Here is a 26,113-nt window from a genome sequence, read left to right on the forward strand (position 1 = left end):
TTTTATTAAATACACGGAATTATAATTATAGCAAATCACTCATAATTAGCATTTATGAACTCAGAAAGAGAATAATTATTCTACCGAGAATAAAAGATTTGACCATTTCTTGAAAGATTTTTAACCAACACATGCGATTTCAATTTTTTTTTTTTTAAGATAATTCAGTAATGAACCACATCATCTCATTAAGGTCATATTCAGGGGGGGAAAGATCTTCCGCTTTCTTTTTAACTGCAGGTAATATATTTTTGTAAAGCAAGTCTGTTGAACAGTGCAGCTGCGAAGACTGTCTTGCTTTCAACTACAGATATAATCGGTGAATGTGTCCTTAACTGAAATATATTAGTAACAAATTGCGAGCGACGTAGATGAAATTGGAAGAATGCCAGAGTCCCATGGCTAAAAGACCTCGATTCGAATCCCATCTAGGACTAGAAAACATTTATGAAGACTTTTAAAATGGAGGCGAATTAGCCAATGTCATATGTCTATGAAACCCTGAGAATTCAATTCGTTCGAAGAATTCGGTATAGAAAAGAGAGAAAGATTCATTCGTAAAAATATTGAAAAGCTCAAATGATCACTATTGTGAGCTCATACTGGCGCATTTTTGCATTTTAATTATTATTTTGTGGAGCGACTTCACACGTGAGAGAGCATTTGCCAAAAATGAGTTCATTCGTGCCACGCGGCAAGCATTTAGAACAGAGTGAATAGAAAACCGCTGAAACGAAATTTTAGGAAACGAAAAGAACTGATAAAACAAATGACTGTTGTGCAACGAGGGCAGCAAAGGATGGAGCAAATCGATGTAAGAGGGAGGTAAAACGGCACAGGATGTGTCCGAACCAAGATAGCATCCATGAGAAAAATAAGTTGACACAAAAAGAAACCATATTAAAGATGAAATGGTCGCTAAGTATCAAAGGAGATGCTGCTAGAAATAAAACAAAAACACTAATAAGCAACTTTCAAAAGAATGATACTCTGAATAATTCGGGATGTAATTGGAGTAATTGGCAACCTGAGATTTGTGTGCTATTGAGATTTTTTTTTCGCTGTGTTCTCGGACCTGGTTTAAGAAAGGAAAAAATCCGACTATCATCGTCTTAGCTTCAGTTGAAAAGGCGCATTATTGTTTGAATCTAAACGCATATGTTTGTAGTTTGTTTCAGTGGACACATCAACATGACAGTTTTGGGCAATTTATTGTACCTATTTGTTGTTCTAATCCAATAGAAATGATTCTACATGGCGACTTTTCCGTGGGTGCGTAATGGGCTGATATACTATTGGCAATGCTATTGAAAAAAAAAAAAAAAAAATTTTTTTTTTTTTCATAATTATCTTTGGTTTACAAAATGATGTTTTCGTAGTCCTATTGACGCAGCAGATGAGCTATGATATAATTGTTTCGATGAATGCAGCGAATATGGATGCATTTGCTTCCGCAAAGTGCTAACGATTTAGATTTTCCTTGGTCACAAAATAAAAACTAATTGCATACTGATTCGTATTCTGAAAATCGCAATCGGTTTTGTAATTAAAACAAAAATTAAAGTTTACAAAATGATGCACCATTTTACGAGTTGGAATTATTCCAAGCAGTTGGTGTCTTTCCAAAACATTGCACTTCCGTAGCGCAGTCGAGAGGATATCGTGTTTTTTTGCCTTTCGGTTTGGAATGATCTGAGAACTCCGTCTCTAACAAAAGGAACCATAAGGAGTTTTCAAATAACGGGATAATTCAAATAATTTCAATCCACAAAAGACAAAAACTGCCGGAGAAGAAATGAATATACTGACTTTAGTGGCTTTGGCCATAATTGCAATAATACCACTTCCAAAACTGTATTTCCAAGTATTAATTTGCATATTTACATTCATATATAAACATAACGACCTCGATATTCTGAAATATTTTATTTAGAGTAACAATTTTGCACTTTGTTTATGTTTTCGAAGTTATAGAATGAATTTCAATAAATTCAAAAAAAAAAAAAATGTTATTCTTAAAGAAAGAAATTAAAATATTTTCAGAGTGCTATTACTACTGCCAGCAGGGATGGGAGTGCCGCTTAGCGTTGATCCACCCTGAGACGCCATAGGGTATGTCTTGGGTCGTTATATAAGAAGGCAATTTGATAGGCACAAAATAATCTTCATTTTTGCCCTTGATATTCATTTTCTTAGCATTTATGGATCGCCAGAAAAAAGGAAGAATTGCTTCATATCTAATTATTATGTCTATCTAACCATATTTTCCCAGTTCCTCAATTTCTCTCTCTCTCTCCTTTTAACATGTCCCCCACCTTTTTGCACCCGACAATTCTGCTTTATTTGTGTACATTTATCTATGAATGGACCATATGTGGCTTTCGGTTAAAATAAGTGACAACAAAAAGCCTTCACGAATTTCTCCGGTGTCTAAAAATACTTTTAAGCCCTTCTGCTTTTATTGGAATTCGTGAGGTTGGCGTCAAGCCAGTCAGACATTGAACGTAAAATACACCTGGCAGACGCCAAGCAAAAGTTAGTACTCACGTGGTAGTTTACGTTCAATGTACGTCCCTGGCAGTCATTTCTAGACGTGTCTTCCTCGGAGCAATAAAAAAAAAAAAAAGTATTAAAGAAGTAAAAAAAAAAAAAAAAATGTATGTGTCTTTAACTGACATCTTTAAAGGGTAGTAATATTTAAGTCACCTCTTTAATATCCGGTAGCCTAGTATAAAAATCTAGAACTCGCTCTTTGATGTTTACATGCTCTATTATAAAGATTTACAATTATTTGGATATCAGTTAATTAAAGTAGTGCCTGTTGGATGCATAATTAGATCTCCAAGTTTTTTGGGTTTTTTTTCGTGTGAATAATGTAAATTTTATAAAATTAGTTTGTGTTCATTATTATTATTTTCATGCAATCTTAAATGATTATTATTGAAAGATATAGTTTGAATAACATGATGTGCATTACTACTTTTAATAATAGTTAGTCAATTTCAACAGTTCCAAACTTATTATTATTATTATACAAACACCTCTTGGAATAAGGACTCATCGAGAGAATAATATTATATATTAATACTGTATTATATAACTACGCTACAAAAGTTACACGTGAAGTATTATTGTGAATTCTCAAAATATCTGTTTTTCCTAAATCAAAACTAAAACTACAATTTCTTCTCCAGGAATAAAAGATCTTTGACGCGCGTAGTTACTAATTCTAGTCAATTTCCAACCCATCTTCCTGTCAAGTTGCATTAATTGATCACCACATCCTGTTCGTCCTTGAAGAATCGCAGCTATGTTTACCTAGCGAGGAAATTGTTTTCGTAGTTTGCTATAGTGAGGAAATTGCTTTCATAGCTTGTTTATACAAAGTTGCTTTTCCTGTTAGAAAAGTACTTCATTTTGTCACCGAATAGAACAGCAGTTATTATTCTCTAGACTATTAGATAGGAATAATAATAATAAATCTGCCTTGTAACAAAGGTCATGGGAGGGGAGTGTCTTTCTGTAATATTTGTCTTCTTTAGTATATATATTTTGAATAAATTCTGCGTTATTTAGTTTTATATATTTAAACTCCTAACTCCGTTCGTTTGAAGAAATGGAAATTTAATTATTTATATTCCTAGCTTATAACGGGCCAGAAATGTCCAGATAAATGAAAAAGAAAGAAAATTTGAAACTGTGCAGAACTGCACTTTGCTTTTAGTCAAAAATGTGACATAGCCAGTGAACAAATCGCACCTCCTTGATTAACAGATTCTGTACTGGTTAGCAAAAGGTACGCGAATATCTTCCTTCGTAGAGCGTGGTTAGGCATGGTTATACAGTATATACATACATAAATAGAGTGACCGATCGATTCTAATATATATATATATATATATATATATATATATATATATACGGCAGTCAATATCAAGGTTTTTCTCTGGTTTTTAATCCAGCAATACAGGCAAAGCGGCCGGAGAACACACGCAAATAGCAGTCTCAATTCACTAACCTCGCGGCCTTGGCTTCTGCGCTAGTAAATTCCAACCAATCCAGTTTCCGCTCATTCGCAAACTCTTCTAGTTAAAGCACTTTCTCCTCAACAATAACAACAATGCAAAAGCCACATTAATAATAAAAGATATAAAAGATATTTACAGTACTTGCAAAACTCATTATACGTTAGTTCTTCCCCCCCCCGCCATAACTTATTCTACTGCAATATTTTCGTTACAGCTCTACAAAAAGTTATTAATAAATACATGATATACGCACCGAACGTATTGTACGATAGACTGGCATTTTGGATAAGTAACTTCCTTCAATGTTCTTTATGGAATACGATTCTAACGCACACGTTTCGCCATTTTGGAAAATGTATACTCTTTACACACTCTCGTAACATCCTCTAGTGCGAAAAAATTATCTTTCACAGATAACTGCTCGTGACTGTGCCGCCCGTGATTCCGCACTTTGACCAGAACTATGGATAAAGTTTTTCCCACATGAGTGAAGCTGGAAAGTTGTCATTCGAGATATGACTAGTGGATTTCCGTTTTGTATTGGAGGAAAATTTTTCATTAAGATCGTCTATTTGAAACAACAAGATTCTTGCATACTTCGGTAGGTCTGTAATGTTTTTATTCGCTATGTAGAGTCACAAACTTGTGGACATCTTTCACTTATAATAGGAGTGATACTTCGTCATTGGATTTAAAGTCCCCTCTGAAAGCTGATTTGGAACTTTTAATATGTTGAGTCCTCGTACGTAAAGCAGTCCCGAAGAGGTCTCGATATTTGCCTTTCTGTTAGAAAGCAGGTGGTCCAAATTCAGTCTAGGACAAGAGGAACCTTTATAAATATTTTTTAAATTAGGGTACTTAACCATTTTATACGAAGTTCACAAGTTTTTTTTTTTTTTTTCCAAGGAAGTGACCATTTTTGAAGTGAAAACCGAAGAAGGCTTCCATTTTCACTCCCTCAAAGTCGCCTTAGTCGACTTTGAAGGAGTGAAACTTGACCTTCACAGAAATGCACGTTTCCTATTTAGTATTATCACTAACATCAAATCTCTGATATTCGTCGAAACTGGTACAATAAACTACAGTGTTCTGCAGACATAGCAGATAAATATCTAAGAACAGATAAAAATAATAATAATAACAATGAAAGAGAATGTGTGAATCATTGTTTTTCAACGTGTTTACGAGATTATTTTATAAAGCAGATGCGATGTCTCAACATATTATGAACAGATACCTAGTTAAAGAAGCTAGGATGAGCAAAGAGATCCCAAGGTTGTGAGCTCTAGTGAAGAGAATGCCTATTCTGAACTAAATATAGGAGTAGCACCACAATTAAACACAAGCTCACTATTAGAGACATTCCAGCTGGAATAGAGAGAAAAACAAACCTCCTGACATTGTTGGGACAAAGCATGCATGACCTCTGAGATCTGTCATGTTCTAATCATCGTTCCAGTGTAGGGGTGGATAACAGCAGTTACGATAAATCCACAGTTTCAGATGAAATCGCTCCGTGTAATGGCTTGCATAAGGTCAGGCTGGATAATACAGGTGAATGCAGAAAATAGCTGTCCAAGGCTAGAAAGCATGCAGAACAATAGATTAATATCAGTAAAGGAAAACTTTAGAAGGTTGCAGTAATAAGTTGCCTGTAATTTTTCAAGGATATCATTTAGAATCTGTATGGGTGAGCACAATCATAAAATAAGGCACAAATAATACTTTTTAGCGAAGACGACAAATTAAATGTGACCAAGTAATTGAAAATATTCGCAATGTGTTTAGCATAATAAAAAGAAACATACAGTTGTATCGTTTCTCAAAGTAGGTATCTCCCCCCCCTCGCTCCCCCCACACACAACTAGTTTTACCTGCTTGTTCCAATTGTGCACTTTGGTATGCGTAGGTAGAAGCCGAAAACATTTGTTTCCTCGATGTACCATCCGAAAACCCTCCTTCAGCTGTTGATCGCTGGAAAGCAGAATAGCGACTAATCTGCATATGGTTTATCACTTCATAATGTCACCCACACTATTATCGAAAACAGTGATCAGGTTTCTCTCAATGCTGTCATCAGTCACTGATGTGAATGTTCTTCTTCGGGTGCATTTAATTAGCGGAGGTATGGTCAGATTAACATAGATAAGTCTGGGAGACAAAGACAACTGATTGCCCAAGCTCGAATACTTCACTTAAATATATTCTGGGGGGTATTAAATAAACTGCGACTATTTCATGGTGTTCCACGTACATAACAAAACTGAGGTCACGGAGGATATGAAATTTTGAGAAAACTCAAGAAGATGAGCAGATTGTATTAATTACTTTCGGCGAGAGTGGAAGGAGTAGATCTTTGGACCTATTGTATCACATCTGGATCATGGGTTGGGTTAGTTTGAATGGAATTGGCTCATGGAACTATCTATGATTTACCTACTTTGCGGGATGAAAAACCGTCACATTGTATGAGATCGGTTAATTCACTTTCATTCGAAAAGTCTTACGAAAGTTCCACTGATCGTAGATAGTCTACAAACGCAAGTGTCTTTCTAAGAGAAGGAAAATGTTGCGACCACTTCGCACATTTCTACCATGTGTTTATTAAAAGTGAACAGGCTGCATACAGCGATTAGCGTTCCAAAATATTCAGAGGTTCTTCAAAGTCATGAGTGGAAAAATCACAGTTGAAAACTGTGATTTGAGTCGAGTCTTCTACTTCATTAACTGATCCCAAGCAGATCCACGAAATATCGAGAATTTATGCATAATTCAATCCGAGTATCTGCATAATAAAGGAAAAAATGTTCTTTTGTTTAGACTGATAACAACGCATTTTATAAATTAGCAGATTTTGTGTTATCGTTTGGAATTCCGGCCAAAGCAACTAAGGCTATTGAAACAGCGTACAATTTATGTCTGTAAATTGCGTGTGCTCTTCTATACGATTTGACTGTTTTCCGGTATAAAAAGTCTGATTTATGAGAGAAAAATCCTGTCACTCGATTAGCAAAGAGTTCACATTATCGTTCTTTGTGTATGTTTAACTATGATTTTGCGTAATGACTTCACAAGTTGGTTGGTATTACGACCGAAGTAACTCAGGCTTTTCAGGAAGTATAATCATATCTGCAAACTGCATGTCTTCTCCGGCCGGTTTAAAAATATATGAATAAATAAATAAAACTTGACACTTCTATATAAGACAGGCTAACTTATCTTCAGAAAAGAAAAAAAAAAGTCCTTTGAACAGTCTCATATCCTAGACGGATCCAGATCTTTCCCGCCAAAGGTCAAATGGAGCAATACAATAGCCTCCAGACTGCGCTATGGAGAGTTCGATTTCACAGGTGAAGGAGTGATCTCAAAATGGAGTTCATCGTCATGTGGTAAATTTTAGACCTGAGTGAATAAAGTAACAGTTGAAACTGTATTTTAGAATAATGCAATAACGATAAAAGCAATTAGACAAGGGGAGCAAATCAAGGGAAGGGAGAAAACCGGCACGATCGAGCTAATAGCATCGATATGAAAAACAGGCTGATACAAAAAGCCATACTGACAGATGAAAGAGCAGTCGGTGCGTGAATAGAGAGAATTTCAAGAGACCTTTAATAAGTTGGACAATCCAGAATAACATATCAGCAACCAGGACCATGAGACTGTGTTGTGTAGGTCAGTTGCATGCATGTTCTGAAGCCTAGTTTGAGGAAGAAAATACCAAACTCTCTCTCTCTCTCTCTCTCTCTCTCTCTCTCTCTCTGTACTTCAACTGAATGAAAAATAATGAAAAATACTTAAACTGTTCCTCGTATCATTGATTAGAAAGAGGATCTTTCTACTCAACAAATATATATCAAAATGTTAATTAAGAAAAACGATTTTTCCAACTACGATTGGAAAGAAAAGTTCAGATCATCTCAAAATTAATATATGTTGAGTGATTATGTCACATACGTGTAGTTCACGCTTTTAGCTTTGAGAGCCAGAGTGACTTGTCCCTTTGTCATTTCACCTTAATAATTTCTCAATATCTTTTCATCCTTTTTCCATAACATTATGCCCAGTAATTCGTAGCCTTGCAACATATCACCATACTTTGGGTGAAAGATGAATTTCACTGCCCACTGAAAGACAATAGCATTGCTTATTGGAAGCCTGAAGTAGTTCAAAAAAGTACCAGGTTGAATCTCTAGAGCAGGATATCCGTATGATCCAATCCTTAGCCCATTCACGGTATTAATGGTTTTCACATTATAAGTTTTCGTGGTTGGGATTACCATAAAAACAATGAGGCTACGAGATTGTCCTATTTTATAGGCTGTGAGTGATGTTGATCGTCTCACTTTGTTCAACATAAGAAAGAAGTTAATGATAACATCAAATTTAAAAGAAGGAAAGAAATAAAACATCTTGTTGGTTATATCAGTTGAACTAAGCCGTCTCAGGTTTTATTCTAAAAAAAATTAACAATTTTTAGTGAGAATAAAAAATATATTACTGTTTAGGATAATTTATATTTGACGAGTGATTATGATGCATGTAATGCACCTGTCAAACATGGTTGATCAAAAGATGATAAAAAATATAATTGGAACAGCATGGTTTGCTCATTAATTCAAATCCCACTACGAAAATGTAAAAAATACATATTATCATTTTATTAAAGTCATATTTATTTCTCTAATTCTTGATTTTTCAGGAACTAAGGCGAGTGGAAATTATTTAATTTTTATTTTTTATGTATTTAATTAATTTGTTTGTTTATTTATTATTTTTTTCGTATCTGATCAATGCATGTTTTTCCCAATAGTACAACGCATATGACGTCTGTAGAATTTCACGCTGTTTACATCAGATACTTTAAAGAGGGGAGGGGAGCGGTTGTTTCTCTTCCAAGTTTCTTCCTGCAATGCAGTTATATAATGGCGATTTTTTTTAATGGCCGTCACAAAACTTGTCACTTAGTTTCATATGTTCACAATGAGATATTTTCCCTTTATACACATTACATATCCAGTGATAGAATGTAATAAAAAATAAGAAAAATATATAACATCTTTGACAACTAGCCAAAAAATCCAATAACTTAATCCTTACGTAATTAAATGTATGTATGAAATAAACGAACGCAGCCGCATCGCAAAACGCTGGCAAATGGCACGCATCTACAGTCTAGACCAGTTTACAGACAGAAAGCGCACTCCATGATGACGTCATTCGTGCTTCACTTGACGTTCGATATAGGCGTCAAGAGGAGTCTATCGATTTATGGAAAAACCTCTTATTATTATCGGTGTAAGAGAACAGAGCCTACTTTGGAATGATAAGAAGCATTCTAACACTTACCTTAATCATCGTAAACTTGAAAGCTAACAAACATACCCACAATGCCGTTTGTGATGAAAGGAAGTCTGGGAATACTAAAAATAACGGGCAGAATGAGCAACGCACTTATCATAAGTAGTAGGCCTCTGTTAATAATGAAAGACGTTGCATATGCGAAAATTACAAATTTTATAAATAAAACGTGTTATCAAAGCAATAGTCGTAATAACAGCGCCAAGAAAACATTAGAAAGTAAGCAAAATCGTACATGGTATCGACAGTTGAAAAAAAAAAAAAAAAACTTTATTAGCTGTGCTGAAAAAGTGATACTGTTAGATTTGTTTGTTATTCGTCTTAAATATAGAAAATTTAAAAATAATAATAATTTTAAAACAATGTTTACATACTGCATCGTTTCCATAAGGCTTGGCTTCGACTTCCATTGTTTGCTTCATAGTGATTTCCTCTTCAACAACAGACCCATTTTCTTGTGGTTTATCTTGTTTTTCATCCTCCTGCTCTGATTCTTGTTTCGGAGTCGATGCTGATGAATCTTGACTACCACCTCTGGATCTGTGTCTAGGAGAATCTCTAGGAGACTCTCCCCCTATGTTGATAGACTTCATTTCATTTGCATCGGGGATTGTGCAAAAGAAAGAATTGGACTTGAATTTCCGCTGAGGTGTACCCGCTTGGCTGCCAGGTTGACTGGACAGAGATTCTCGACTAGGAGATGACGCTGGGGAAGCCATAAATGCTGGACGTGTCTTGGAAGGAACTCGAAGATTGTCTATGGAAATAAAATAGCACACTAGTATGGAACGGTAGCTGAGCTTCAAGACCCTGGAAGACGATACCAGGAAGATTATTATTGCATATACAACCACATGAAATTGTAGTATTCGTTGTGTGGATTTGCCTTAAAACTTTCTCTATTAGGCACTTTTCTACTTTGCAATGGGAAAGACTTCGGCCGGAATGTATGGACAGACCTAATTAGCACCTGAAATGATCAAACATACATGGTTGTAATATGGTACTTCACTAATTAGTTGCTTGGGAGTAATTATAAACAAAATAGACTTATAATCTTAATAGATACAGTCATAATAATTTCGTAACAAAAGAAAACGAAAAGCTATATTTGTTAGTTTTTGCCAAGCCATCATTTGTGTCAAGGTTAAAAAAAAGTTTTATTTATTTATTTTTAATGTATCTCTGCACACAGCGTGTACAGATACACTAAAAGGATTTATCAAATTTTGATTATTTAAATACATTTTTAGACTGCTTTAGGAATGAAACATGGCTATTTTTGAGACAATAAACATTAATTCCACAGTGACAAGTTTTAGCAAGGCTTTTTAAAAATTCCAAGTTTTGTAAAGTCATTCCAAGAACTGTATTTGTAACCATAAACATCCAGTCTGTATTTTGTCTCCCTAATGCGATGGCTTCACGAATACGTTCTTTCATTTCATTGTAAGTGGTTAAATGATGCATCCTTTTCAGAGTTTGTTGGTAACCTCATTGTATGATGTACAGGTTTTGTGGCGTCGTACCAAAAGCAGTACATATTCGCGGATGCAGCTTTAATCTGCGCTTAGAAGCAGAATGGCTGTTTATAAAGGGAAACTTCATATTTCCTTTTACCCTATAGTATTTGATTTGTTACTCCTTCTAAAACAGCATTTGCAATTATAGTATTTGCAATGTCGGCTAAGTTGTGATGTTACTATGTATGTATAGATCACATATCTATTGTAATTACATATACAGTACTCTCATAAATTCATCTATGCTCCAGAATATCTTGCTAGATAATCTGGAGCATTTAAAACATTTAAACTATTAGCATTTAAAACGTATTCGACGTCAAGCACTCGCTCGTTGTTATGAGGATGCGAAACGAAACATATCTCTTCAGGTTCAGACAAGTTAAACCACATGCTTCTGGTTGCTTTGTAGGGTTGATCTACTGTGTTAAGCTTAATCAAAACGGACGTCGTGATTTTTACAATTTTCTGAAAAATAGTGATCTTCATACGATGATCTAATACTCGTTTGGTGCAGTGGGCTTACGTTTCATGTGGGCTGACAACAAAAATGTCCTTGATGTTTTTACACTTCAGGTTTCTAAGAAAATGCAAATCATTTTATTCATCAATATTCAGTTATCCCTAAAAATCATTATTTGATGGTTTTATTGTTATCTAGTGATTTGTAATATAATGTTTTTTCCATAATGAGGAATTGGCATTTTAGCTTGAAACAGAAAATCAGTTGATTCAAAAAGAGAAATGTGAAACGCATCTGGTAAATTTTATGATTTATTTTTAAATGAAAATATATTAGCAAACAATTGATATGAAGCAGGGTGTCGTCCCACCTGTTTCCATCAACTGAGGCGTTACGTTCCCACTTCCTTTTTGCTAACATCGCTTCTCACTACCCACTATCAGCACATAATTATTTTCGATATTAACATTTTTATAATTTTAATATAGCATATATAATTCACGACTTTCAGGTTATTTGTTTCTTTTAATGCTAAATTTTAATTTAATTTTTTTAAATTTTATTTTCATATTACTGAAGGTATGTTTGCAGATCTTGCTCAATTGTTTCTATTATATATGTGAAATAATTCAATCCAAATCTTAATATAGAAGTATTCAGTAGTAATATGCACCATGTTAAATCAGTCACTAGTGACTGACTTTGACAAATCAAAATATTTAACTGAAGTTAAATATTTTGATTTGTAAATTTCAGTGTGCGAGACAGAAAATTCGAAAATTTTGAGTTAAAATAAAACCTTGATTATATATAACAAGGAGGGAAGTTTCTATTGTAGACAGAAATATCAAACCCAAGTGATTTAATCTTAAAGATGTATCCCCTGCTTGGAAGAATAGCATCTCCTTTTTTCTGTGAGTTCAAACCCATACTTCACTGATGTTTGTGAATCTTTAGGAGGAAGATCTCTTTTGTTTCCCAATATTAGATTCGCTGTGCTTACCAGAGGCTAATTGGACTTTAAAAAATCAGGTTTGGTCTTCATAGCAATGGTTCCTGGAATGTCTAGTCCCAACCAAGATAATAATGTACTATAAATCTACATATTTTAGTAGCTGGGATTATCATAAAAACACATATAAAATAAATAAATCCTCTAACACCCTTTCATTTCCCAAATGAAGTGGGTGGAACCTTTTCAGCACTAACTTTTTGTACCTCAGTAAGTAGCTGGGTTCTGTCTCTCACATTGCTTTTCGACTGCTAGATAAGAGCCGATGATTTCAATCATCTAATATTTAGTTGTATGTACTCGTACGAATTCAGGTGGAGACTGAATGACTATCGATCTTCAAAAAAAGTTTGTTTGGACATAAACTGCCTCGCCTATTCCCTTTTAGCAAGGGGTGGAAAGACGTTTTCGAATATCTTTCAAAATTCAGATTTCAATAGCATATGATCGTATTGAATTAATCCTAAGCTCTCTGGAATTTGAAATAAAATTATTTAGCAAGATTTTCTTTTTTCCCGAATTAGTACTCTTTTAATTTGGTATTTGGGAAAGAATACTGCTTTCACATTTCTATTTCCAGATTTTGGTATTATCATTTTAAAGCACTATTGAGAAAATCTGGATTCAAACAATTCGGAAGTCAACTGGACTTCAGACGAATGTAACAGAAATTTCTGTTTAATATCACAGGTTAAAGCATGAAACTGGCAAAGCAAGCTAGCTCTTCAAAATAAATAAAATAAAATAAATTGTAACCGAATTAATTCGAAAAGAATATCAGTCACGAAAACCTATTTAGAAATGTTATAATGTATATATCGTGATCACTTAAAGAGGAACTGAGTGAATAAGAGTGCACGTATTGTGCGAAAATACTTATAAGCATGGTCTGGAAAAGACGACAAACTAGTACAAGACTTCAACTCGCTTCTTTCGTTTCTCTATTTTCAGTAGGAGTTGGTGTTCAGTTGCTACACGAGGTTTGCTCCTCGCGTTGGTAATCAGATCGTTTCTGATTATTGAATTGTGAGACTGGTTTCTATTTCTACTGCTTTCGAGACACATGAAAGTAGTTTAAAGAAAAATATTACATGATACTATGTTGTTCAGGAAATCGTGTCAACCAGTTTCATTCTGTAATTTGATGACAACCGATTTTAAGTGACCATAAGGTGTTCTTAGTTAACGGATAAAAGGAAATACCCTTTTTTTAAAATGCGATGGATTTTTGACAAAGAAATTGTGATTCTTAGAAGAATTCCATATCAGTCTTAGTCTCAATTTTCACGAGCTTTAAGACATGTGGCGCATGTGAAGGATTACGAGTGTTCAGTGTGGAGTTCTCTTTTGTCGAATCAAGCAGTTCCCCTGATTCGACATATATCAAATCCACACACGAGAGATCTCAGGATCTTATAACACAACAGCACCGTGTGTGGGTGATTAGAGAGAAGAAAGGAAGTAATCTCTTCATTGCAAGAACATGTGGTTTTAGGATTTATAGTGTGTTAGGAGTTGAGCAGAAGAGAACGAAAAAGGGATATCCAGCTTTTTTGGACGCTAAGGAGGCTATGGATGCGATGTTGTTTGTCTATACCCACACATAAACACGATGTTATATATTACCACTTATCACCTTCGTGGATTTTCAAGCCTCATCGCTAGATGGCTACTCTACAATTCACTCAACCATTAAATGTAATGGTTGCGTGTGTTCAATCAGAAGATTCAACGTTGTCGTGCAATTTAAATGTAACAAATAATTATGTTTGAACATTTTGTCATGAAAAGTGTTTAATCCTGACCAACAGTATTAAAAAAAGTGTTCGTTTTTATAGCAATCCTATCTACAAATGGTAGTAAATTGGTATCATATTAGTATCATGGGTGCTAAGAATTAGATAATCTGGAAACTACTCAAGAAACGAAATATAGATATATAGCATGCCTCAGGAATCCATAGCTTAGCAGTAGTTTCATTGGGAGATGAAAATCTACCACCTAAAACATTCATAAATCTCCAGACAGTAGCCCACAGTCTGTTGGTTGGAGAGTGGAGACACTCTCCCTCTGTCATTAGCTCTAAGGGACTAGCGTCCTTAAATTAATCTTTAAAGTTTGGAAATTTAAATTAATAAACATTTTTAAACTTAAAGAAACATAATAGCCCTTCACATAAGTACAAGGAAGTCCGTTTCTTTCTTTTTTTTCTTTCAGTTTATTTGTAACCTGCATTTGTTTCCATAAAATGCGAAAATATGAAACAAATTTCTTTTATGGGTTTAGAATATTAACCTGTATTATGGAGTGAGCGAAATTTCAAGAGCTTGCACTAATTTTGCCATTGTTTCACCAGAATTCGCATCTAAAAATCTGGTTTGCCAATTAATTTTGCACACATATGGCACTAACGTGCATAAACTTCTGCAATGTGTATGTGTGTTGTAGTAATGAAAACAAATTTTTTACAGTAACATTTGTGCAATGCTTTTTAACACATGCTCCAAATTGAGTGCCCCTACATTGGGCTCTGCTCATTATATCTTAATTGCAGTATATCTCAACTACATGTGTTTTCCGTCAGGTTTTATCTCTTTTCTGTCACTGAGTACCAGAAAGCATGATCTCTGTAGTTGTCGGGGATATACTTAGTCCTTAATTGAACTCAAACTAATCTGAGCATCAAGAAATGCAAGCAAAATAAAGTTATACTGCACCTGACTGTCCGCTTAAATTTGCCTTATTATTTGATGAGTAAAGAAATACATGGTTTCCGGGAATAACTCGAAAGTATATTCCAAATAACAAACATTAACTCTGCATTTTGGTAGTATACTGAAAACTACCATTTCTTCCCATAACTTTTTCGGTGCCTACGTTCATTTAAAAGGATCTATGCTGTTTGCAGACTTGATGCAATAAGGTAAGTTTGTAGACTCTACAAGAAATACAAGAACTGCAATTTTCAACAAGTCAAGAGGGTTAAAAAAAAAGTGATAACAGTTAGTTCGTTCCCATAGAAATTCAGGTTATAAAGAGTAGACTATATGAAGTCCTCTGACTTTTTTTATTTTGGACCTGATTAACAATACGTACGCACACTTCTGTTTTATATTTAAGAGATAAAAGTCATTCTGTCTTTATATGAAAGTCACCTTCAATGATGTTTGTGAAAATTGTTGGGGAAGATATTTTCATTTGAAGATCGATTAAAATTTCACATCCCACGTTTTCAGATCCATCACTCCTACCAACCAACTTGCCACTTGGCTTCCCTTATGCATGCCACTCCTACATATTAATCAAGTAATTCTACAACAGGTGAGGAAACAGCCTGGGGGGATTTAGCTGCTTATATGAATATCACCAAGGCGATTATGAAACAGCCAGATGTGCAATCCGGCAACCTGTTAATTCTGACAAATTGCTATGAACAGAATTCTGGATATATTGAAATCTTATTTTAATACGAGAGAAAGCGAGTAAGTACATAAGATGCTATGTACTGTATTATCACACTATTCTGTAATAAGCCATGGAAAATGCGAAATATAAGTAAATGAATAGTTTAATAACTATATCCCAGATAAATGTCAGTTGATTTTCATATCTAATGCAGTATCAGTAATGAAAACATGAAAATTTGTTCAGTGACGTTTTAATAATAAATAGTTCAAATTTCTGTATTTTTTTTATTTTTATTTTGAAAATTTAAAGTAAACCTGACGGCAAAACAATGCAATGTATTTCTTCTGAAATGCTTCTAAGTAGAGAGACGTGAAATATAACCCGCATACCTAACATCTGCACAAAAACAAAACGGAGCATTCTGTAAATTGTAACAGCTGTAGCGGAACTCATAGTTCATGTGTGGCTGAAGGTACGGTGATTGTGTCGGGGTTGTGATTTATGAGGTTTATCACTGTGCGGAATCACTTGTATTTCTGTACTATCTGGGTATCTAAAAACAGTTCATTTCACCGCCAGCATTTATGTTATATGCAAAGGGTCATTGCGCTGAATTTGTCGTCAGTACAATGAATTACGTATAATAATTCAAATAAACACCAATTCTTTCATTTTCTTTAAAAAAAATATATTTTTTTATGGATAGGCAGGAACAGAATCCCCCCCCCCCCCACACACACACACCACCGCTACTTTGTCTCCAGGAAAACTCACGTTTTTCACGCCTCAAAATAGGCAAACCTGCGATAAGAAGGAATTAATTGGCATAATACATTGTCCTCAGGGCCTTCATTATTTTGCCTGTAATTTTAAAGAATCCAACCAAATTTGTCTATTGAAGACCTGAAGGGATATAATTCATCATGTTTGTTCCAACCAAATTTATTACTATATTGTGAATAAGTAAATACGTTTTAGGACTAAGATTTTTAATACAAACAAAAAGTACACCAAATGTTTTCGAATAAAAATAACTGTACGAAAGATCACATTTGTTGTTTGCATGATTTAAAAATTTATTAATATTTGGGCATGTTTTTTTTTTTTTGAGTTCAAAGTTTGTTAATTCGAGGCGTACTTAACTTATTCATTCATACAGTAATTATATGCACTTTAAAAAAAAAGTTCAGCCACAAAAGGTTACAAACCGATCGTATCTTATTTCAGTCTAAAAACATTAAATAGTAACCAACTTGGTGTAAAGTCGTTAAAAATTACAAAACGGTGATTTCCACTGATGATGCCTAAGAACCGACTAAAATCCCGAAGTAAATATGTATATAACCGGCAGTTTATGTCTCTGTTTGTGCATTTGAGAATTAGATTATCCGAATTACCCTCCCTTATATATTCAATAGATAAACGGAAATATCTGTTTAATTTAAATGGCATTCAAAAAATTAAAAAAAAATACTGCAAGTAATGTACATTTGTACTGTGTAATGTACATAGTACTACTGTAATAAATCATGTGGCTAAAGTTATTTGGATATTACTTGTTCCTACAGTAGTTTAGAAAATAATGCCCTATGACTGTAGGTGCTCAAAACAGTCCACGCAAGAGTTAAAACTGATAGGTCCATCGAAATTTGTAAAGGACAGACAAATAAGAAAGCATTTGTCATTATGTATGATAATGAGTAAAAGTATTAAATATTGTATAATATTTTGAAAGATCAAGAACTGGATACTCAGCACAACAGCCTACTGCTTGTTCTGACATAACAAGCAATATTCATTTGAGAAGTTCCTGATTATAAGAAGCACTTTACGATGTTGAAAGGATGAATGTCTCTCTCTCTCTCTATCTGAAGGCTGTTTTCAATAGTTATGTGGGAGTGGTGTGGGATGGGTGTTTTTTTTTTTTCACTTCACGATCAATTAAAATTTTACTTCCCACACATTCATTCTAAGTTACATTAATCATTCGCATATTTAAGATTTAGTTGGTAAAATATCACTTTAGAACCTGAAGATTCATAACTTAAGTGTTAAGCTTATGTAAACAATTCTAAGGTTTTGATGGACAGAATTCTTCACACTCAGAAATGTAAAGAGATGAAAAGCAAACACTTCAAAGCAGCAAAGCTTTTTTTTTATATACTTCTACTTTTATAGACGAATAGTTTTTATCAGGAGTGATGCCACCAATTGTCTTCAATTGCGTAATTTCCTTGACGATAATTTTTAGGTCGTTTTTCTCGCTGACCTTGTATCTATCAGCAGCATGCCTCTGTATGCATTATCTTCAACAGAAGTCATCCTTGAAGTAGATTTTCGTGTCCTTGAGATAGCTTCTGCTAATATTACATAAAAATATTAACTACAGAATAAGATCTTTCCCCAAACCGGTCGGTTGTATTTTCTGACGCCTTTCTCTGGTGTCAAATATTCAGCAATAAGCACTCGGGAGTAATATATAAATAATATGGAACAGGATACATTGTAAAATGTTACTGTACACAGATTACTTCGGTTTTTAAAATCTTTTAAACCAATGATCTTGCACTTTCAAAACAGTTAATAACGTAGAAAACGATGTCAGTTCCTAAATTTTGTTTCTCTCTCAACATCAACAACAAAAAGGTATTTAAATGGCTGTTGTGATTTACGCTTGCTTTTGGTTATTATTGATATTTGCTTATTTCAAACAGGGATTAAGACTGATGAGTGGGAAGTCACTAAGAAATGTCACCCGGATATGTAGTGGGTGTTGGGTAAGAAGGGAAGAAAGTAAAGCTTCTATCTTAGGAGGCTGACCTGAAGGAGGAACTGTGGAGTCCGATTTATCAAATACAAGATTGTTTGATGAAAGAAAATGTAGTCAGAACAAATAATTTGAACAGCTTAGAAAAAATAATATAATAAAATAAACGGAATTAGCATTGAAGTTATTACTTGAAAGCGTTTAAAAAAGAAAAAAAAAATATAATGTTTTTTCTTTTTAAAATTTTTTAAATATACCATTTTAAAAAGAAAAAACATACAAGCTGAAAGTTTCCTAAAAGGAAAAAAAAAGTCAGTTGGCAGCAGTATCTTCTGTTTATACTAATCAACTGATAAAGCCAATTTCAGTAATGCATAGTTAAAGGAATAGAAGATTATTATACTATGAGGATCAGGGCATAATACTGTGGCAAAAACTACCATGTCAAAAATTGTCAGTATTATTACAAAAACTGCATATTTAAGCCATGAAAAGATAAAATTATTTTATCAATAAAATTCCTAAAAATTATGTAGTTTGTTTTTGTCGTCGTTGTTTTGAATTCTGGTACTAAATCCAAATGCATTTGATTGAAACCGTCTAACAGTAAACTTGAATTTACTCAGAATACAGTTTATTTTAAGTGACTTATGACATTAATTTATTTCACATAATAAAGACTTTATATGTATTTAAAAAAAATCAAATGAGAGCTTCTGAAAAGAGGAAAACCAACAGTGAAATAAAAACAAGCAGGTTACGGAATTTTTTTGGATGATATAAAATAAAGTGTCTCAGCCAGTAGACAGATAGGCAACTTTGAATTAGATCTTTTCCATTCGACAAATCGAAGCAGACTTGGAATGCCTCTAGATGGAATAAAAAGACCAATTTCAATAGAAAACTCACGACAAAAGTCAATGTGAATCTAATTTTATCTTAATCATCATCTCATTCTTTGCCGCCATGACTGGCCAAATGGATAGCTTCCACTCTCCAACCAAATGGTGCTGAGTTGGAATCCAACTCTGGACGTGTATATCCGTGGATACCTTTAGAGATTAGATGAATTTCTTTACATCAATTGAGACTACTTATTAGAGGCCTGAAGAAACTTGAAAAAAATTTATATGTGGTCTCCAGAGAAGCGATCCCTGACTATCCAAATAATTCTTAGTCTACGATAATACTTAATACTAACGATTTTACGTAATAGGATCGATGAACGCGGAATCAAGAAAAAAAAAGTTTCTTAAAGGAAGACCTTGACATCGATTGAATCAGTCCTTGGATATGCAATAATCCAATAATGCGAGAATCACCTCAAGAAAATCCTATTTCTTGAGGTGATTCTCGCTGTTTCCCAACTGCAGGAATAAGGGCACACCGTGTACTCCACGGAAGTGTCTGTGTAGCTGTACCGCTGCATATCTTCTATACTCTATTATAAAATACGGACAGAGAATTGTGTAAAATCTATTCAACAGATCTTCTTCATGAATTCCAACTAGATTATAACTCTGTTACGCTCTCAAGTACGTCTGTAAACAATGATTAGATGTTGTAAAACAGTGCCCTATTTGGAAGTTTTCTCCCTTATTTTCACCATCAATGATGTGGTCAGTAAATGCTAGAAACATAAATAAAGCGCATATCGAAACACGTTATTAAACATAGAAAATATGAGGGAAAATAGCATATGGCTATCATGAACGAGTTGAGACCTAGAAATGATAGGAACATGTTCTACCTGCAAAAATGTTTCTTATTGCAGGCCTCTATTAAATAAAGTGGTCCAGGTGTCACACCGGGAAATAAAAATCATCTATTTACTTTCGGTTTGGGATGGAGTTCGAAATCATTGCACCTCAGAGATTTTAAAAATAAATAAATAAATAAATTACCTGCCGGACAGGGTTTCCTAGCATAGTGTACAGACAGTAGAAATTCTGTATATAATTGACAATTGACATTAATGTCTTTAGGGGTGAAGCGAAAAACTTTTCATATTCCCCGCTATCTGTTACGGCTACAGTGAGGGTAGAATTTTGTGAGCAGTTTGCTCGCCCTGAATGGGCATGGAGATTATGCATCGCTACAGGAAGTTAAAATAGTTTTGGTCTTCTATGCTTGAATACATCCGCCTCATCGTACGCTACAGCTTGCTGAACTAGATTATTGGGATGTGTGGACGTCTTTAGGAAGAATTTTGTTGCTAATGATTGTAGGAAAGAGAAGATATAAGGAATATTTGTGTCTCGATGGAGTTGATTATTTCTGACGAACCATGGGAAGTTCAGTATCATTCGCAAGCACTTGTTTTGTACACGTTGAAGTTTGATAATATTTGTAGTGGAAGTATAGCTCCAGACTGGAGAAGCGTAAGTGACTATGGGACGAATCATCAGCTGGTATAAAAGCAATTTGATTCTGATGTTTAGCTTGCTGTTTCTATTAATTACGGGGTAGATCTGGGCGATGGCTTCAGATGCCTTTGCACAAGTTGCCTTGATGTGTTGGTTAAAAGTTGATTTTTTGTCGAGGACGACACCAAGGTATTTCGTTTCTGTCTGCCAGGGAATTTTGGTATTGAATAGTAAGACGTCTCCTGCAGGAGATATTGACCTTTTCATGAAGAGAATGGCTGTGCTTTTTGGGGGATTTACTTGCAGTCTCCATTTGGAGAACCATGTTTCTAACTTTAGAAGGTTTTCTTGAAGCTTTCTGGTAACAAAGTGTGGTCGGAGAGACCTGACTAACAATGCTGTGCGGGATATCTGACATGTATACAAAGAATAGCAATGGAGCCAGTAGGGATCCCTGCGGTACTCCGGCCAAGATGTGGCGCCGAGATGAGGTGATGCCATTGATCTTGACTTGCATGGTTCTGTTTTGTAGATATGATCTAACTAGGTGTACCATTTTCATTGAGATGCCAGTTGTGATGAGTTTATGTAGCAAACCGAAGTGTCATATTTTGTCAAATGCTTTGGATAGATCGAGAAAAATAGCTCCCGTGTATTGGCGCCAGTTGTAGCTGGTGGTAATATATTTCACAATTCTGTGGATCTGCTGGGTAGTACTATGGTGTTGTCGAAAACCGAACTGTTCTTTAGGTAGGATGTCTAGTTCATTTACTGAGGCTTGAAGTCGTGAAAGGATGACCTTCTCCGCAACCTTACCCAGGTTGGAGATGAGACTGATTGGACGATAATTTTGAGGAGGGTGTGGGTCCTTGCCTGGCTTGTGTATAGGAATTACATCAGCCAGTTTCCAGGTGGAAGGAAAATAGTGAAGTCTTGAGATTACATTTATTATTATGGTCAGGTGCACTACAGCTTTTCGGGGAAGTAGTTTGATCACCCTATTTATAATGCTGTCTGGCCCGAGAGCTTTTTTATTATTTAATTTTTTAATAATTTCATATATTTCAGCAGGTGATTAGGTGCAATATGGTCAGTACTAATATCTGGAAGTTTGAGTGAGTGTCTGACCTGTCTCTGAATTTTATACAAGTGATCAAAATCTAGGTTTTCATATGAAGGTTTGCATTGCTCTTCTAAATTGTTTGCTATGACTTCTGCCTTGTCTACGTCTTTGTGAGCAAGGCCCTGGTCAGAGAATATTGGGGGAAGGGATCTATCTTTGTTTCTGTATATTTCTCAGTAGTCCCCAGATGGAGTGATCAGTAGGTGAAATAGAAGCTAACTTTTCTTCCCATACATGGTCTCTATGAGCTTTGAATGCATCTCTCACTGCACCAGTTAGTCTATTTAGAGCTGTTTTGTCTTGTGATGCACGAGTGTTACGCAATTATTTCCTGGCTCTGTTTTTTTTTTTTTTTTTTCTCTGATCAAGTTCATAATGTCTTCAGGCAAACAACCTGTCTTGTGGGCAGATTTGTAGGAGGTCGCTACCGATATAGCAAAAGTAATTTGTTGGATGAGGTTTGTAACTGCAGATTCTACTTCTTTTGTACATATGCGAGAAACTGGTCCAATATAATCCTTGAGCTGTTGACAGTCTTTCCCATGATACATAGGAATGAGAAGGAGGAGACAGGTATTCTTGTTTTCCCAGTTGTAGTAGAATTGGGTGGTGATCAGATGACAACCCATTTATTGATTTCAGGCTGTATTGAAGATTAATATCCCGCAGGATAGCTATATCTAGGATGTCCGCAGTGCCAAACGTGCTAAGATGAGTTGGTTCAGTGGGGCCTGCCACAACAACATTGTTTAATCCTATGAAGTTGGAAAGGATGCAACCGTTCTTGTTGGTGGATCTGCAATTCCACGTAGGGTGTTTGGAGTTCAGATCCCCGGCTATAATGGTGAGTTCTCTGACGCATAAGATGGCATTTAGGTCAGAGTGTAGTAGAGTTTTTAGGGGTGGGTTGTAAGCAGAGTAGATTTTCAGTCTGCTAGCCGAGCTGGTGAACACCTCTACGCCCGTGATCTCAAGATTAGTGGTTGCAGGGTTGTTCACAGAACTGTGCTTGATGCAACTTTTAATGAAGATGGCAGTGTCGCCGCCTCTGCAGACCAATCTGTCGTTTCTGTATAGGCGGTAACTCCTTATTTTAGGGTTATCTGAGGGTCTTAAGTGTGATTCACTAATTAATATAACACATCTGATTGATACCCGTATGCAAAATCTTGGAGCTCCAGAATTTTGTGTTTGAGGCCATTTGCATTCCATGCAACGATCTGAAGAGAGGCTGGAATAAGTTTGTTTCTATTCATTTATGAGTGCTGTGAGGATGACCTGGGTTTCACGTACAAATCTTTTAGTGGAGGTTGCTGAAGGGTTTGACATGCTGAAGTCTTGTAGCATGTTCGCTATAGAGGCTGTAATAACAGCTGTCAGGTTTGTAGGTGCTGTTGCCTGATTCTATTCTGGTATTGATTTATTTGAAAGGGCCACATCGGCATAACTTCTTATTTGCCTTTGGCTCTCTTTATCTTTGAAGGTCTCTGAGTGTGGCCGCTGAGCCTCCGGTTGTGGAGCACGGGCCTCTGGCGCTCTTGTACAACTTAAAAACAGTCTGTAGGAGCCCACAGACTGTTTTTAAGTTGTAGATATTTTTGTAGATGTTATGAATCTCTACCAGGACCAACGGCATGGGAGTCTTTTCGGACCTATACATTCTGCTGTTTATCTGTCTCAATCTGTCTGTTCTTTGAGTGCTGAATGCATCCCCTATAGTTCGCGGGATGAGGGCCACCGCAGTTGGCACATTTGGCCAGGGTGGTTTTTGGTTTTGTGCAGATGATGGTTGGGTGGCTATCCCCGGCATTTTAGACATTTAAATTCAGCTCTGCACAGTTTCTGGACATGGCCAAACATTGAATCTGTGGCATTGCCCAGAAGATGCCCTTTTCCAGAGTGGTTCTGGTGTGACGATGAGCCCACAGACTGTTTTTAAGTTGTAGATATTTTTGTAGATGTTATGAATCTCTACCAGGACCAACGGCATGGGAGTCTTTTCGGACCTATACATTCTGCTGACCTTGACTGGAGGCAGATCCTGTAAATTAAGATCAGCAGCTATTTCTGCTATGTCAATGTCTTCACAGACGCCACCACGGAGGCCTACTTTTAAATTTTTTCGGAGATGAGCATGAAGGTATGATACTGGATGCTTCTGTCATCCATTTCTTTAGTCAACCTTCTATAGCCTGTCAATGTTGTTGGTTGTATCTTCATGCCTTCATCCATGTTTTTGGCCTTTATAAAGCCAATGTGCAGATTGGACTTTGCAGATCTTAGAGCTGCCCATCTGTGTTTTTCTCTTAGGATGATTGGAGGCACCTTTTCTTTAGGAGAAACAGTGGCGTCCGAACCTTGACCACCTTGTTCCATTCCATTGTGTTTGTATGGTTCTTCTGTTGTTCTTCGCTTTTTGCGTGCGCACACCTGTACAAAGTCTGAAGGCGTGGGAGTCACCGATTCTAACTGATTTTCTATTTTCTCGGCGACAGCGTCTGTGACACTTGCGGGGGGGGGGGAACGTATCATAAAGTTTCACTTTTCCCGGCCTATTATTGTTGAGTAGTTGGCCTAATCTAATGAATTCTCGATATATTTCTTCGAATATCGTCTCGTTCAGCTGCTTTTCCATATCTGTCAAGGTGAAATGACTGAAAAAAAAAAAAAAAAAAAAAAAAAAAAAAAAACGCTTACCGTGCAGTTGTAGCCTGGCCGACACTCAAGCACCCGGCGCAGAAGTGTACCTAAGCCTTAAAAGGCGACAGTCAGTTCTCACTTTGAAAGACGGAAGAAATGCTTATAGACACGGATACGCGATCCATATCATTCAAGTAGCCCAAACAATATAATTAATTACTTACTTGCAATTAGCTAACTTGCAGTAAACTAAATAATAAAAAGAAAAAAACGTAGACAGAGAAAACGATGCACGGTCAACATGCATTGATTACTGTAAGGAAACAGAACCCATTGTTGCATGAAACCTGTCACATGACATTCGTCTGGGTCGAGAAACGAAATACATTATATATGTATTAGGGGGCTCCGCCCTTGCGACTTTCTGCCGCCAACTTTACTGCAAAGTAAGTGTATGTGCCATGTAAACGTGCGCACGGTGAACAGTGTTCGAATCTCTTCATGAAAATGAAACTGTTTAAACGATCTGGTGAAGGTTTAATCAAATTTCTCAGATTCATCTCAGTCAATGCACACATCGTTTTTTTTTTTGTGTGTGTGTGTTGTTGTTGTAAAGAATGCGTACTCTATATTTATCTCCACACAATTGGGAAAAATCTTCCATTCTGATAAGACGAAAAAAAAAAAAAACGTATTTTGGGAAACTTAAACTCTAATATTTTGGGTTTTCAGATTTAAAAATTTTAGTTTTAAATTTAAAATTCTACGGGAAGTGAATAAGTCTGATCAATCACTCAGATGAACGCATGTAAGTGACTGAGTATATATGAAAACTATATCTGTATATACATTATATATAACAGCTTATTAAAGCTATCCACCTGACAGTGTGTTTATACCCTAAGAAGTTAATGAGAACTGATGTTATACCCTTCAGAAGAAAACAGTAACCTTGATGCCTCAGCTCAACGAGGTTCCGGAAATACTCCACAGGTATCCTCTCCTAGGCAGACATGATGAATTCCTATAGTTCCATCGATTTACTACGCGCCTACCCTAAGGGTCATGAACATCTCATTCCACCACGTTTCAAAGATGCTCAATGGCACTGAAATCCCTTAAATGAAGGGGAACAACCCCATTAAGGTAAAATCACTATCGCATTTTTGACAATTCCCGAATGTCGATTGCCATCTGCAGCATTATCCTGTTGGAAATGTCTATTACATGCAAGGATAAATGTACAACATGAATGGCTGTAAATGACCGGTGCCGATGTATGGATAGTAGGTCGTATCAGTCAGCCATTGCTCTCCTAGTATTATCATAGGGTCTAAGGAAGAGTCTGTAAACATGTCCCAGATTATCACTCTGCTGTCGCCACGTAGCATTGCTGTAACCAAGGATGACAGGTCGGTGTTC

At 35.7% G+C, this 26,113-nt stretch overlaps 1 protein-coding gene across 1 annotated transcript in view; it reads right to left on the reverse strand.

Annotated features, from left to right (window-relative positions):
* The window catches only part of LOC150095487 (uncharacterized), a 50,607-nt gene that overhangs the window by 21,284 nt on the left and 3,210 nt on the right, over positions 1-26,113 (reverse strand). Inside the window, exon 2 of the mRNA XM_090410691.1 lies at positions 9,764-10,359. Coding sequence (XP_090266817.1) covers positions 9,764-10,108 — 345 coding nt within the window. The 5' untranslated portion in view covers positions 10,109-10,359. The remainder of the gene's footprint in view (positions 1-9,763; positions 10,360-26,113) is intronic.

This window comes from Typopeltis vanoorti, chromosome 20, assembly GCF_054136105.1.
Source record: "Typopeltis vanoorti isolate ZY-2024b chromosome 20, IOZ_Tvanoo_1.0, whole genome shotgun sequence".
In the NCBI taxonomy this organism is placed as follows: domain Eukaryota; kingdom Metazoa; phylum Arthropoda; class Arachnida; order Uropygi; family Thelyphonidae; genus Typopeltis; species Typopeltis vanoorti.